Source organism: Apaloderma vittatum, unplaced genomic scaffold (assembly GCF_000703405.1).
Source record: "Apaloderma vittatum isolate BGI_N311 unplaced genomic scaffold, ASM70340v1 scaffold18514, whole genome shotgun sequence".
NCBI lineage: Eukaryota > Metazoa > Chordata > Aves > Trogoniformes > Trogonidae > Apaloderma > Apaloderma vittatum.
The window spans coordinates 11,000-26,322 of NW_009713440.1; the positions used below are offsets into that span (position 1 = coordinate 11,000).

The 15,323-nt window shown below is 35.5% G+C and overlaps 1 protein-coding gene across 1 annotated transcript; it reads left to right on the forward strand.

The window, feature by feature from the left end:
* Positions 1-1,147: 1,147 nt before the first annotated feature.
* Positions 1,148-11,710, forward strand: ZPBP (zona pellucida binding protein; the record flags this gene model as incomplete). Its single annotated transcript, XM_009868398.1, is given in 6 exon segments — positions 1,148-1,229; positions 1,231-1,274; positions 1,277-1,350; positions 5,474-5,547; positions 5,549-5,639; positions 11,618-11,710. Coding segments are annotated over 6 exon segments (458 nt in total), but the record flags the coding sequence as incomplete, so codon positions are not given.
* Positions 11,711-15,323: the final 3,613 nt, after the last annotated feature.

The window sequence follows — 15,323 nt, forward strand, 5'->3', positions numbered from 1 at the left end:
TGCCTGATCTTGAATTTAAAATGTGTACTGGTGCTCATTTAGAAACATGGCAGAGCACAATAACCAATTACCCTCTGATGTATATTAATTTTGCTTTGGCATAGTAGCCTTCATACAGAATAGCCGTGACTTTTAGCAGCTAGCTTGCTTGACAGAATTGGGAAGGAAAAGGTTTCTTGTAACAGGTTTGATGGGAAAAGTTACAGTTTTCAGTAATGCAGATTTACATCCTTCAGTAAGGATCAAATCTGAATGTTAGCATACAAAATTCAAGCTTCGTACATATATAAAAAACAATCTGGAATAAGCAGCAGCAAGGGAAAGGGAATGGGGAAAGCAAAAGCAAGGTAGAGGATCTAATGAGCTGTCTTAATTTTGAGTATCGTATTTTGGATGTTCTTCTTTCAGCTGCTTTGCTTTTTCTTCTTTCTTCCCTGCCACCCCCTGCTCATATCTCTGGTTATATCCACACCATGACCCCTGTTCCTCATTCTTTTACTCCTGTTTTCTATTTAACATTGTGCCCTGTTGATCTTCAGCTTTGGGTAAGTAGAGTGGTTATAATGAAACAAGTAGAAAAAGGCATTTTATGGTACATTGGCTTGCTTGTTAAAGAGGCCCATGTGCACATTTAGCTTCACAGTAAAGGTGAAACAGCAGTAAATTTCATATCTATATGGAAGCTTTTTCAGTTACTTCTGCTTGCAGAGAAGGAATTTCTGTTCATCTTATTAGTTCATCTATTGATCTCTGGGGAAGAGGATTCAGTTTTTAAGCCCTTTGAAACACTTCTGTGATAGCTGACGAAAAAGTAGGTAATGTACTACTATAACTGGCCATGATGTGTGAGATGCAATATTGTGCCACATACTAAAGGGTATTTTTATGCTTCTTAACTTTAGTGTTCATATTCCTTATCCCTTTATGGTAATCTTCTGTTTGGTTTAAAAATTAGTGGATGTAAATAAGAATGCTGACTTGTAAAAATCTCCTTAAGTTTTTCCAACTGGCCCAGCATACACTATTTGATCCAGAAAAATTCTCCGAGGGTGCAAAATAGGTTTTGTTTATAAATGAAGGATTGAAATTGTCAATTTTATTTTCAAGTATATAAATTACTTTTCTTCTTCTACATTTTTTCTTGTAGCTTATTCTGATCTGAAAAATTACTATGAATTCACAGCCTGCTATCACACAGGCCCCTGCAACAGTTTTCATAACACTGCTTTTGCTTTAGATACTAAGCACACTTGTCACTGAACTTTCCTGTGAAGTTACATTAAGTCAGAATGCCCTCACAGAAAAATGCACAGAGGAGGTCTACACAATGAAATATGTTTCCATTTCCAGGTAAAAATCTGCCTTGCTTTTAAAGAATTGGTAGAATTTTCATAGTTAATTGAACGTACTTACTACTTACATGCAGAAAGTATTGTAAGGGCTTAATAATAAAGTTTCTCGATTGTAAGAATGCTTCCAAGTATTTAATGAGAAATTCCTGTCAACAGCAAAAAGAGCTACTCAAAAGTGCATATTTTACATTATTTCAGAAGAGCTTCAGAACATTTTATGGCTGTAAGTAGATCAATGTGTTTTTAATTTTGTGTTGTAAAACATTATCATGTCCCTTGTTACTAACATAGGAAGGAAAGCAATAAGTGCTTTCTGTAACTCCTCAGACTACCTTCATGTAGCCACCTATGACAGGTATATAAATCACTGCATGGATGTGCCTCGGAGTTTATATATAAGCAGCTGCCAAATGACAGACTAACGCTGGATATCTAGTTTTCAAGAACTAAAGTTAAATGAAATGAACTTCAGTACTTTTCTTTCTTTAAGTGGCAACAATGAAGAGGGAGATTTCATAATTTTCAATTTTTTTAAAACAAAAGGACCCTAAAGGAGACCTGGATAAAACTGAGTTGCCAGAATTACTAAGTTAGCTTGATTTAAAGCAAACCATTAGATGCCTTAGGAAGATGTCACCAAATTATGGGATATGTAAGAATTATTACTGAGTATCATTATGAATTGTAATAATTATAAAACTTTCCATCTGGTAGTTGGATGTGTTCATACATAAATGAAGACCTCAATGCCTTAGTTATTTATCCCCCTTTCATAAATCTTAGTTATTAAAAGTGCTTTTTCACTTAAACGTTAATTTGTTCTCATGTTTCTATTACCAGCTTTTCACTAAAAACATTAACTGTGGAAGTCAGAGATCTCAGTATCATGTCAATCCAAAGGAATTTTTTTTTCTTGAGTCTTATTGTCAGAATATTCCTTCTGAACACTGAAACCATATGAAAAGGAAGTCTCATCACCTTTAAGTCGTGAGTAAGGTCTGAAGGAACCTGTAAACCAGTCCAAATATATGTTCATTTCACTTGATGTACTTAGTTATTAAAAGAGATATCTCAAGCCCGAAGAGATGCTATTCATAACTGTTGAGCTGAATGTCTATAAGAACATCTGCAATATTTTCTTGAACTTACTGTATCTAATTATTTCAGTTCCAAAACGGCCATTGTTTTCATATGTTGTACTACATTAGTCGCTACGTATCAAGACATACAATTTGAAAAACATCCTTTTCTGAACAAAGTATACCAATTATGCTTCATTTTCCACTTTCCAATTTTAATTTTCTTGAACTTCACAGTTGCTTATAAAAACGATGAAACTAACAGTTGTGTTTCTCTGCAAACTGTATTTGTAGTGGATAGCACTGATGTATCTGAAGAGACTCATTACTGGTAGTGTAGTTGAGGTTAATTCTAAGGTTATTGAGACTACATAAATGAGACTTAGCCAATGTGCAGGCTTTACAGAATATTTGAGCTTTAGGAGGAGAAATTCTCCCATTAGAGATTTAGATGGATGTAAACTCTGATACGACCCAGTGGTAAACTACATGTTCTTAACTAGCTTGGAGTTTTAGAAAGTACGTTTTGATTTCTATGTAGCTTTTGGTGTTTCAAAATTCCTTCCATGATAGAGGTGGGTAAGGCTTATAATATAAGGAGTTCGATTCACATGTTAAAAGATAATTTTATTCTTAATATGGCAACTTACTCTTAACGTTCATTCTGGAGAACAGCTTAGTTGACTCCTTCCTAGAGCTTCACCAAAATACATTAGTACCAATCACTTGATAAGGAATGTGGACCCATGCAAGCCACTCACTAAAATGTAACAACACATTTTCTTCAGTCCCTACTTGATGTCTTCCTTCGTTTCTGTGTCCTAGGAATTCCTACAAGACCGAGTGGGCAAGGCTTAGAAACTGATGTGTTTGTGGGGAGCGAGGCATGAAAACTCTTTGAATGCACTAGATATTGCCCTCATTGATTGTTCTTCAGACAGAACCTCAGTCTGTTGCAGAAATAGTCAGCAGTCTGAAGGGGGAGCATTCCTTCATGACTGTTTTAAAATCAGCAGGCAGGCAGGTAATTAGAAAGGGAGTAGCTTATTTCTTTTGAAAGGATTCAGATATTTATAAATCTGTGAAGAGTCAAGAATTACGCGTTTCCTTGCTATTAGAATTTACAAATAAATGACAGTTCCCATAAAATATTTAAGTATACATAGATGTGTAATATCTACAAGAGGACAAGCTCTGTGATTTTTTTTAAATGTTGCAAGCTAGACATCTGAACTATGGTAAAAAGTCTTAAATACTTGCATCAGAACTCTCTATGATTTTAAACCAGTAAATAAAAATAAGTTGATTTCCTTGACTTCGTTCTTCTTCGAGCAGACTGTATTTTGTTACAGTTGCTTCCTTAGAGGAAAACATAACAGACTGTCAAAGTGCTTTTGATGCATCTCATAGATGAAGCAAGGTACAGTAGATGGAAGAACAAAAAGCCAAATAATATAATACACTACTCTCACCGTAAAGTATAATAACATAAAAATGATACATACTTTGTTTAGTAAATTAATAAATCAATAGAAAATTTTTAGTGGATATGAAATCTGTATCAGTTAGAATTGCTAATACACGGTTGCCACTATAGATAAAGCAGATCACACTATGAGTCTAAAAGACAGTATATCAAGAGCATGTAAAGCGGCAAGACAATCGTGGAATTCTTAACGTGCGCTATCTTATAACTATCAGTCGTGCTGTTTTGCAATAGAAGTGTCTTTCCATCCCCTCAGAGTGGTTTTAATCTGGCAGAATTTTAGCTGCTGGCAGTTATTCGGCTTTTATGGTGAAGAGCCAGGAGCCAGAGTCTTGCTTCCTAGATTAACTTTTAATTCAGAGCTTCTTAAAGGGAAAAGGAGAAAGGAGAAGGGAAGTACAGGAGGAATACCAAAAAAGAGCAGGTATACAAATCATGCTTTGGGATTTCAGCAGAGGGGTGAGGGAGCCTAAAATAACGTACTCATTAAGCTGCTTCCATCCTGTTCACTGAAAAAAACCCCCTACATTTGTGGGGAAAGCTCAAGATCAAAGTCCGTCTTTTTCATACAAACAAAAATTAAGAGAGCATGAAGAAATTTGTTTTTTGCCAATTTGTGTGTGTACTGAACCTTGCAAGCCTATTAAAGGTTGTTTTTTCTTTCTCTTTTTATCTTTCTATATATAATTAATCTCAGTACACAAATGCAGTACTGTCGATATGAAGCATCGATACTTTTTACTTTGTCAGATTGCTATTGGGACTGGTTTTTTGCATCTTTTAGCGAGTTAGAAGTCAAATATTTAATTTTAACTACTATGACTTAAAATCTTTAATATTCCAGTGAAAGACACTTCATTAAAAATGGTTCAAAATTCCAGGGAAAATAAAGGATTTTTAAAAATTAACATTGCCAACGGAGTAGATGAGATGGAATAGAGCTCCCTTGTATCTTAACATTTCTGCGATTGTGTGCTGCTGGTTCTGCACTGATTGAAAGGAATGTTGCTCCTATCTCAAATTGTATTTGTGCAAATCTTTCTTAGTAAGGGAATTAGTCTTCTGTGATTATATTTGACTGATATAGTAATAATAATAATGAAAATAATCCCCTTATTTACCTTGGCTTCAGGAGACCTTTGGCTTTTTCTTTTTACTGAACAGAAATAGCTAATAAAGAAAGTATGTCTGAAATATGAGTGGACCTAAATAATACTACCTATGGGGATGGGAAAGCTTCAAGTCTATTGATGCTGGGCTACAGATGTCTAATGTAGGCAAAATTGCCATGGATCAGCTTTTAAAGTTCTATTTGTATGATCCTGAACACTTTGAAAGATATTGCATTAATTGATCTAAGTTTATCTAAATTCAAACCAACATCTCCAAGAATATCAGATTGTCCTGTTTCCATTCAGCTACAATCAAAAGACTTAATGGTACATCCTTTAAATCTTAACCCTTACGCATACTCACTTTTTTTTGGTCTTTTCTTGTATTCTGACCTCTCTTCATCAAAGATTCTGAAAAAAAAAAAGTGAATTATTTCCAGTTAGGCAAAACACCTTATTTTTTTTTTTAAATAACAAGTGAAAGATAGCAGGAAAAGTTCTGAACCAGTGCCCAAAATCTGAAGGCACTCTGCAACTGGTGTGGGTTGATCGCTGCCTTCCCGGTTATGGAAGGAATGCTCTAATACATCCAGACTGTCCAGAGCATTGTGGCGACAAACTCATTTATCATACCAAGTATTAAATACTGTTACAATGGTTTGTGCTCTGACTGAACCACATACTTTGCTATTTCATAAAATTATTCTGCTTTGGTGTTTTGGGCAGTAATCCTGTCAAGTCTGTCAAGGTAACCAGTAGTAGATCAAGGTAGTATTTGAATACAACTTCTGTAAGACCTTGTTGATTTAAATTTTAAGCCAGACCAAATTTCTACAGACTGATTTAAATTAAAATCTGATTGAATTCAGACCTCTAGATAGCAGTGATTTTTTTCTGAATTAGCACAGAACACCTGGAATCTGACAAGGTATGTTTTATGGTGAGACAAACAAGATGGTTATTTTTGTTCTTAAATTTATAAAGGGGAACACAACAATGCCATGTTTTCATCTACTTACAAACTCAAATGTTACCTTCCAGATCTTATTAAGTAAGAATAATAGATAAAATATCACTCTGTGTAGTTTTGCAAAATAAAGTTAAATTTCTAAATACTGTTGATCCATTTGGAAGAATAAGGAAGGGGAATGAATTCTGATGATTCTATTTTTTGTCAATCCTAATATTAGAACAAGATGTATCACACTCCTTAGATGCTAAGAAGTGGGAGTGGCTTTGCCAGATGGCATTTCACCCAAGAAAAAGTTATTCATGTGATTCCCAAATATCGAGCCTGAAGTCTCGAAGGAACAATGGAAGACAAAGCACATAGAGAAATCATCCTTTTACCAGAGATGGTTTCCTACAGCCCTAGAAATGGTGAAAGAAAACACTGGATTACATACTGAACAACAGTTTACAGAATGGAATACAGTTTGGAAAGAAATAATATGGAAGAAAATAGAGACAACTCTAAAATTGCAGGATGTGAAATGTTTCCATATGCAATTGGGTTTTGCAATTTGTCATCTTCATTACAAAAAACTTTTGGTCCATGCCTTCTAGCAAAAAGTGACAAATACTTGGAAGGGATATAGAAAAATATCAAATTTATTATAATATAGAATATTTTTGCATATGTTTTCAATGAAAGGTACATGAAAATCAAGTTTAGAAAAGCATGTCTTCTTTTGGATGGTTTGTTTTTTATGGTCTGCAGATTTGTTTTGGGCTTTCCCTCAGAATATCTTACTCAATTTTAAACTAATTTGTATTCCTTTTTTCTTCAAAACACAACTTTCATCTTTGCTTTGGCTGTTTAGCGTAAGTAGTAAAGAATAACCCTGTTTTCTTAGCTGCCATGCTCCTTGACCTCCTTGCACACAGAAATCCTACACAGGCCTACACCAGCGTCAACCCAAGAAGCTGATCCCTGCACAGGGGGGGATCATAAGAGACACCTCTTTGGCAGATACAGGGCAAAGCTTTCACATCTGAACTATCCAAGAATCTGAAACAGTCAGTATTGAAATTTGACTTATTACTGCTTTGCATAGCTGAGGATGTCATTCTGTCAGCATGCTCAAACATAAACTCTTCTCCTCAGTTGGTCTCGGTGGTAAAATTAGTAATTTCCTTTCCCAGGATCCAAAACACTGTATCACAGGCAGTAAAACTGTGAGGGTCCTCTGCTTATCATTCTACCTCGACAGATGTATATTCCTGACAGATGCATAATCTTTAAAACCTCAGAAGACTACATAGACTCCCAAGGAAATAAAACTCTAGAGTGCACATCCTCACCATTAGAAAGCATTTTTCTATTTATGTAATTTCCTATTTTCTTTTTCTGATATTCTCTTCACTAAACTAAACCAACTCAAGTTCAATCTTTTTGGTCATTTTTGACAGACCTCTGTTCAATCTGATTACTGTCCACTATAGGTTCTCTACATGTGTTTTCAATGCGTCAAGTGACCATGCCGGCATCGGAGAATTAGTTGTGATTTGCAAAAATGTCTACATCTATTACTTAAATAGAACACAAAATACATTCCCTATATCTTTGTCAGTGTGGAAGCTTTTTCTGAAACCTGCACTTATTCCCTGAAACACTTTGGTAAGTGCATTTCCATGGAAGTACAGCAGAGTTCAACTTCTTGGGTTATCCAGTAGTCTCTTGTACAGCTGCAGGAACCAGGTTCTGTAACCCAGTTAAACCAGTTTTAACATCCTTTTAAGAACTACCTGGGAGTTCTGGTTTCTTTAGCTACTCTTGTTTTGTAGTTAGGAGATCAAGCTTCCAATATAAATTCATGGAAAGTTCATACTCATCTACCCTGATAGGGAGAATGCCCTTTAGCTTAAGCAGATTTTTTTTTTTTGCCTCCTGTTTTATAATCAGAACAAGTCAACTACATTCTATCTGCTTTTGTAAGAGTTTGTGTTCATCAAACCTATATCATGCCCTATTTTATTATTCTTGCACAGGGGTGACTAGAATTTAACATGGTATTTCAGATGAGCTCTTACCACTGCCTTTTACAAATTTCTTTTGGTCCTCAGAACCTCTCTTTCAAATGATGTTAACGGTACCACACTTCCCATTTTCATTGTGACTGATCATGCTCACAGTCCTCTTTAATCAAATAAATATGCAGGCCGTTCTCATTATTTTTTCCTGCCTATTTAAATCTTGTCCTTATTCACAGCTTCTCCCACTTTTGATGTCAGCATAATTCAATGGGACTTTTTCTGATAATGTTGTTAGTGGAAATACTGAGTAAAATCTGTCTAAGAGCAAGCTCCTGAGTAATCACTTTAACAATTTCTCTCCAACTCTTATCTTTTAAACATCACTCAGTACTTTTAAAAATGTCATTCTAGTCATAGTCTTCTGTAGTTTATCACGTTTGTACGTGCTGCTGTGCTTTCAAATTAATTACGTCTATCTTCTTTGTAAATCAACATCAAATTGTTTTAGTTTCTGCTTACCCGCATGTGTTTTGGTGTTCATTCATGAAGTCTTTATATAGTATAGAAGTATGATCAGCTGTTCTGTGGTTTCTTGGATTCTTTTTTCCTTTTCTGAAGAATTTATAACACATTTGATACAGGTCATAGATTAGCACCACTCATAGGGTATCACCGCAGATACACTGCAAGCCTCAGATTATCATCTATGTTACCCTACCATAGGCCAGTTCTATTCTGGAACTTGGCAACAGATGTTACTCCGACCTTCTAATATAAGTAGGTTAAACTTTGAATAGTGTGACTGTTTTGAATCTCCAGGTCTTGATAAGAATACGAAGGGAAAAGTTTATGGAGTAGGCCTGAGAACATGGAGAAATAAACCCCCCCGTCCATATCCTCTGCGGGTTTCATAAACAAATTTACTCTATTTTTACTTCTCATACAGCAAAATAACTGGATGATCAGTTACACCTGTTCTCCTTCCTCTATTATTTTTAGAGTATCTAGTTTCACGTAGTGTTCTAGGAGTTCTGGTTCCTCTATGCTGTTGTGCAGCGCTCTCTGAACAACGTGTCATTTCTTTCACACTGCCTTCACACCCTGGGTGCACCAAGCATAACCCTTCCATTTACTGCGTCATCTACCAGTCCAAATAGCCTGTAGTAGAACTTGCATTCATTTTCTTCCCCATGCTTGTCTCATATTCTTTTATATCACACAATATACTCATTTGGCTTTCCTCTCTCTGCTTTTATAGTAAAATCGCATTAAATAATGAGCTATTGTCTCACCTCCTACTCCCATTTTCTAGTCTAAATCTGCTCCTGAATTAGCCAATTAAACATGTTAACCTGATTAGGGACTGTGCAATGTATCTATCTTTAGAGAAATGTTTTTGGCAGAAAACGCTCGTGGTAAAACATATCAAAATTTCATCAGGTACCACATAACCCTCAGGCAGAACCCTTTTACTGAGTGATTTTGTAGAGGCAATGACTTAAAGACAGAGTTACTACTGATTAATAATTCCATTTAGTCTTCTGCCTCTGTAAATCAGCCTCAAATAAACAAAATTGATGAGTACAAACATCTTAGAAATTATTTCATATGAATATATATGAATTTTAATGTTTTTCTGCATTTAAAGCCCTGTATTATGTTAAATAAAGCCCTTTATTCCAGAAAAAGTTAGTTCAATATACTGGTAACAGCTGCATGAGGTACGATCCACCATTAACTTCTACTTAATGTAGGCAATTCAGTCATTTCATCAAAACTTCTAAATATACTTTTTCTGCTTTATAAATCTTGATTTGTTTTGTTCTAGTTCTTTTTAAGCAGATGCAGCTGCACGATTAATACAGCACAAAATGTCATGTTTCTTAGGGCTTCTCTGGAGAGACAATTTGATATCATACCCTGTACTGGCTTTATGAAATATTTTTTGTTCTGTATTATTCTGCAGAGCTTGATTTCTGCAGTATTTCTAGCAGACTAGATACTGAATAGTCAGTTCTAATTTGGCTTTTTTCAGTTCTTTCCTACAGTATGGTGATTACTTGTATTACTGAAACATGGTAACTTGAGTGATCAAGAGGAAATACATTATCAAGAGAATACTGAAATGGTCCTAAGAATCAGAAGAGAGCGCAAAATACTAGTTAGCTTATAGGATACAAGAACAAATTAAGACATTGTGTGCATTTCAGTTCGTAAGGTGCTAAGTGGCAAGTATATAAAATATGCTGTAAGGACAGAATATTCTGCTAAGCTGTTTATACTTTCAATGTGAAGGTATTTTCTTTTGAAAAGACTGTTATAAGTTCAGTTTACCAGTTAAAGAAACTTTGCAGCAGCTGGCTGGATAGGCTGTAGGCCCCTTCTTCAGATTCCTTTCTCTTTTTCATGTTTTCTGCTAGACAGAAAACCAATGACACTTCTGAAAAATAAACTTTTTTATCCCATTGTAGAAGAAGTCTACCTTGCTTCAATTAAATAAACTGAAAATTTGGAAGGATTTACTACAAGTGTGCCTATAATCTTCAATGAAAAACAGGATTATTTCTTTGGTACACAAGACGATTGATTTTTTCTAGACAGAAAGGTTCGAAGATGCCTTCAATTACATGTATTTGTGAAGCTTTCTCTTCCCCATAAAAACCATCTTGGGCTGCCTATACTAATGTACAGAAGAGGCGAGGTTTTGACATTACCTGCAAAGGCCTCTTAAGAGCTCTAAAACCCTCTTCAGTCAACAGCAGTGGCAAAAAACACCAGGGAAGCTAGTAACAGCCACCGGGGATCAAGTGAATCCTGCTCGCCTCAACAAACGGAGATAAACCAAAACAAATACCAAAAATCCTGCTGAGGGTTTGTGAATTAGTGACAAAGTAGTCATTATTAAGCTTAGCAAAACCCAATAACCAGGTAAGCGCCAACTTGACAAAAGGAAGGAAGATTTTAATTAGCTTTGCATACTGAATACTAATGCTGATAATTAAAGATCTATCCTAATGAAAAAATAGAAGTATGATTCAGGATAGTCATAACCAAATATCTCAAATTCTGTTCTCTTTCTGCGAAGAGCATAATGCGGAGTTAGCCTTTTGTGATGGAGTCAGTCTGCACATGACTGATGTACAGACTTCATCAAATGGCATAATGTGATCCAACGGGATAAAAAGTTTCATTCAGAACACTTGTTCTGCATCACACACTCATTTCTGGTTTGATGTATCATACTTGTATTACTTCTTAATAATTATCACAGCGTAGATTTCAGCTTTATTTTGTCCTGTATTACTTACACAAGCAGTTATAGCAGTTTATTTAAAGCATTATTGGATATAGGTCATATGAAGATGTAATTGATGGACATATCCCCTATAAGTAGATAGAGGGAAAACTGATGAAGAAAAAAATACGGTGTAATAAATAGAAGATGTATAAAATATATACAATTTTTTCATCAGCTAGCAGGATGCTGGAAAAACTCTGATCTTTTTTCCAACAGATAAAGATGCATTCTAAAAATTTCACATGCAAATATTCTGTTATTAATATCATTTAAATTCCGCATTTTTTTCCTTCTTTTTTTTTTTTTGGTCTATGGTTGTATGCAGCCCAGGATCATACAACCCTAGTAACGGAATTCATTGTCTTTGGTGTAACAGCAGTTTGATCTATGGCACAACAAAGTGCTAAATGGCTGAGGGATCTGCATGCTTGCAATAGCTCTCATGTATTTTAACATGGTAATATTAATAAATATTTTTAAAATCTGTAGAGTTTGTTTTGGTTACATCAGTGGAATATCCTTGTTTTTAAGAAATAATGATTTATCAGCATATTGGTAAAATATTTTAGGTCATACGACTTAGGACTACTCCATTTTTAAGGTCTTGAGAATATCTGCTAGATTAATACCAAGAGAGACAACTACCTATTTAAATGACAAGAAGAAAATTTTTAAAAAAAAGATGCATTTTGCATACTTAGTCCTTTGCTGATAGATCTCAGCTTCTCTTGACACAGCTTGGTGTAAGGAGTCTATATTGTAGTTTTCACCTACCTGTCCTTCCAGCTGTTGGTTAGGAGTGAGCAGCTCAAGGTGCACATGAAATGTCGCGAATGTTGCAGTGTAGCCTCAAATGCAAAAACATCCTAAAAACTTTCCTTCAAGATGAATTTTAGTATCACTACTGACTGGTTGATAACTTCTCACAAAAAAAAAAGTAAAATTCCACTTGGGTCAGTCACCTGTTCCACACTTAACGATACCATGCTGAGCATAACACTTTAGCTCTTAGCAGAAGAAAACAATTAGTAACATAAAATACCGTGGCGCTGTCCATGACACACATCTTTACTTTCATAAGACTGTTGAATATTACAAAGTGGTTGGTTCAATGCATTCCTTGTCACTGACATTTATTAAAAGCCTGACTTAAGTTGGTATTCAGTAACAGAATCTTGTTTAAAATCCTATTTATTTGCAGATCATACCCCATACAACTTGCTAAGTTTTAAATAAATATTATATAATTTATACACTTCTTCCTCTTAGCTCTTGGGCCTACCTAGTTTGTGTATAAAAATGAGCCAGATGTGAAAGCTGTTTTTAGCTCTTTGTCAGATCAGGAAAATGGAGTTTGCAGGTGTTTATTTTTTCAAGCACAGATACAGACCACAAGTTTAAATCTGTATGTCTTCAGGAATTGTACTCTGGGAAAAAAGGAATAAAAACAAACATCGTGCTACCTCTGCAAATTACTTTTTAAATATGATGATATTTTATGTTACCTTACAATAATATACTGTAAGGATCCCACTAATATACTGTTTACATGACAGATCCTGAGGCTTCAAAAAATTATATGTTGATATGAAAGAGACAAAAAATGAAAACAGTACATTTGAAAGTAACTAGTAAGACACTATGTTTGTCTTTCCGGTTTGAATGAACTAAAGCAACTTTTATATAAAATCTACGCAACTATGGCACTATAAGGATGCTGCAGAGTGACACCATTTATTGCTCCAACACTAGCATAAACCGCGTAACTAGCAGAATATAGAAAATAGCTCTTCTTATCGAATGCCATTTGAAAATAAATTGATGGGTAATAGCATGTTAAAAAATGTTTAGCAGTTAAGAAATTTAACTCTGTTTACTGTAATCCACAGAATGACTAAAGGCTACCTATTTCTTATTTTCATGTGGTAATTAGAAATGAACAGACCGCTGGGTCCTTGAATTAGGCTGAAGCACTGCACGTCCATATGTTTTCTCCATAATTTCCCACTCACAGCAGCACTAAATTACTTAGCATTAGTTTGAATTATTAACAGCTAAAAAGAGAGCACAGTATGCAGTATTGTCTTTGTGAAAATACAGACTTTGTTAAAAAACCACCATACCAAGGAATATCAGAGCATGGGACTTCCTACAGTATGCATAGAAAATTCATTTGAGCATCACCCTCTGAAGTGAATGCGTTTTTCTAAGGTGATAACGATATAGATTAAGCAGCATTTTGATATTTTGATAGATTTACCTTCCTGTTGCATGTGAGAAACAGAATTTTTTTAAGGGGAACAAATAGAGCATTTAGCTGGATTGTGTTAGGTTCTTAAATAATACGTGCCTTTCAAAGCCTTCTACGCATTACGGAGCTATCATAGTTTAGGTATTAGACTTACCATCAAAAGTATCATCAAATACTTTACAACATGACAGTACAGTTTATATTACACCATATGAGAACAGAAGAGATTGTTCTCCAAAGTGAGGGAACCTTTCATCATATCATTTTCCTTTCTTAGTTGTATTAAAAAAAGATAAATTAATGTCATTTAAACCTGGCTTTCAGTTTCGCACCTCTGGAGATCATCTAGCCCAATACCTTGCTGAATGCAGGTTCAGCTACATCAGGCTGCTCCAGGCTTTGTCCAGTTGAGTTTTGACCATCCTCAAGGACGGTATCTCCGGGCAACATCCTCTGGTATTTCATCACTCTTCCTGCATGATTTCTTTTTCATCTCCAACTAAAATTTCCTGTATTTCAATTGTGCCTAAATGCATTTCCCATTTACTTTTCTTATCCTATTCTCTAAAAATTTATCTATGAAAAACCTTATGACATTGTAGCTGTTTTTCTTTTTTTTAACATTACTATCGTAACACCCAGTTCCTCTGTATCATATCTTTCCTCTTTTTCCACTTTTCCCTTTTAAAACCAACATTAAGTATTTAACTGTTTAAGTGAATATCAGTACTTCCATTTTCGTGGTTTAAGAGAGTAGTATAAAGAATCCTGTTGCACACTAACTGTACAATTTTATAATTACTTGAAACTAGAATATCATAGCTTCAGGCACCTACTTACACACGTCTGAAGCCAAATTCATGTACAGCCCACTCCTACAAAAATGGCTTACGCCAAACCAAGAAATAATTTGTCTTGATTTCAACTGGGAAATAAGCAGAAACAGGCGAAGTAGAAGCAGAAATCCCATATTCATGACAACGCAGGGCCGTCGGAACATCTGAGAAAAATATTCATCATCCAAGCTAGAGATCTTCAAACCTAAAATTATTCATGAGCTATCAGTGTGTCCAGAACTACAGCTTTTATAGACACAACCCACCTGCTGAAGAACTCTTCATACGCAGGATGCATAATACTGCTTGCGCTGAAGTGAAAACCAGCCAAGTACCTTCAGTTTCAGTTAGGGGAGCCAACGTGCTCTGGAGTTTAGTTCAGTGGAAATGACACAGATGGCTTTTCTCTTATATTTAAGGATAAATATGAACAGGTACATTACACGACCACACAGTAATATTTAGCAAAGTACACATGGCCACCACAGCAGTTCCGTTTCTTTGCTTAGATATTCTATTAGTTGATAGGTGAATGGTTTCCAGCTGCATGCTGTAATAGCTAAGTTTTAACTTTAAATCTTTTAATTTCCACATTTCCACTTTCCATCCCTACAAAGAGAAAGGAAGGTTTCCATTTTAAGCCTGTGTCTATGTGAAATGACATTCACTGTGCAGCAAGCTGCAAACCTCAGCTCCCCAACTCCGCTGCTGAAGGGCCACACGCTGCCTAGTGCGGTCACATGTTGGCGTCTGGCTCTCCGCATCCTTCGGTGTGTTTGCCTCTGTGCTGGGGCTCCTGACGGTATTGCCGGTCATGGTGTCTGGCTGCCACAGAGTTCTTCGTAGTAGGTGGCGGTGTGCTCTGTTTTAGATCTGTGACGAAAACAACACTGGTAATACACCGGTATTTCGGCTACAGCTGAACAGTGTGTG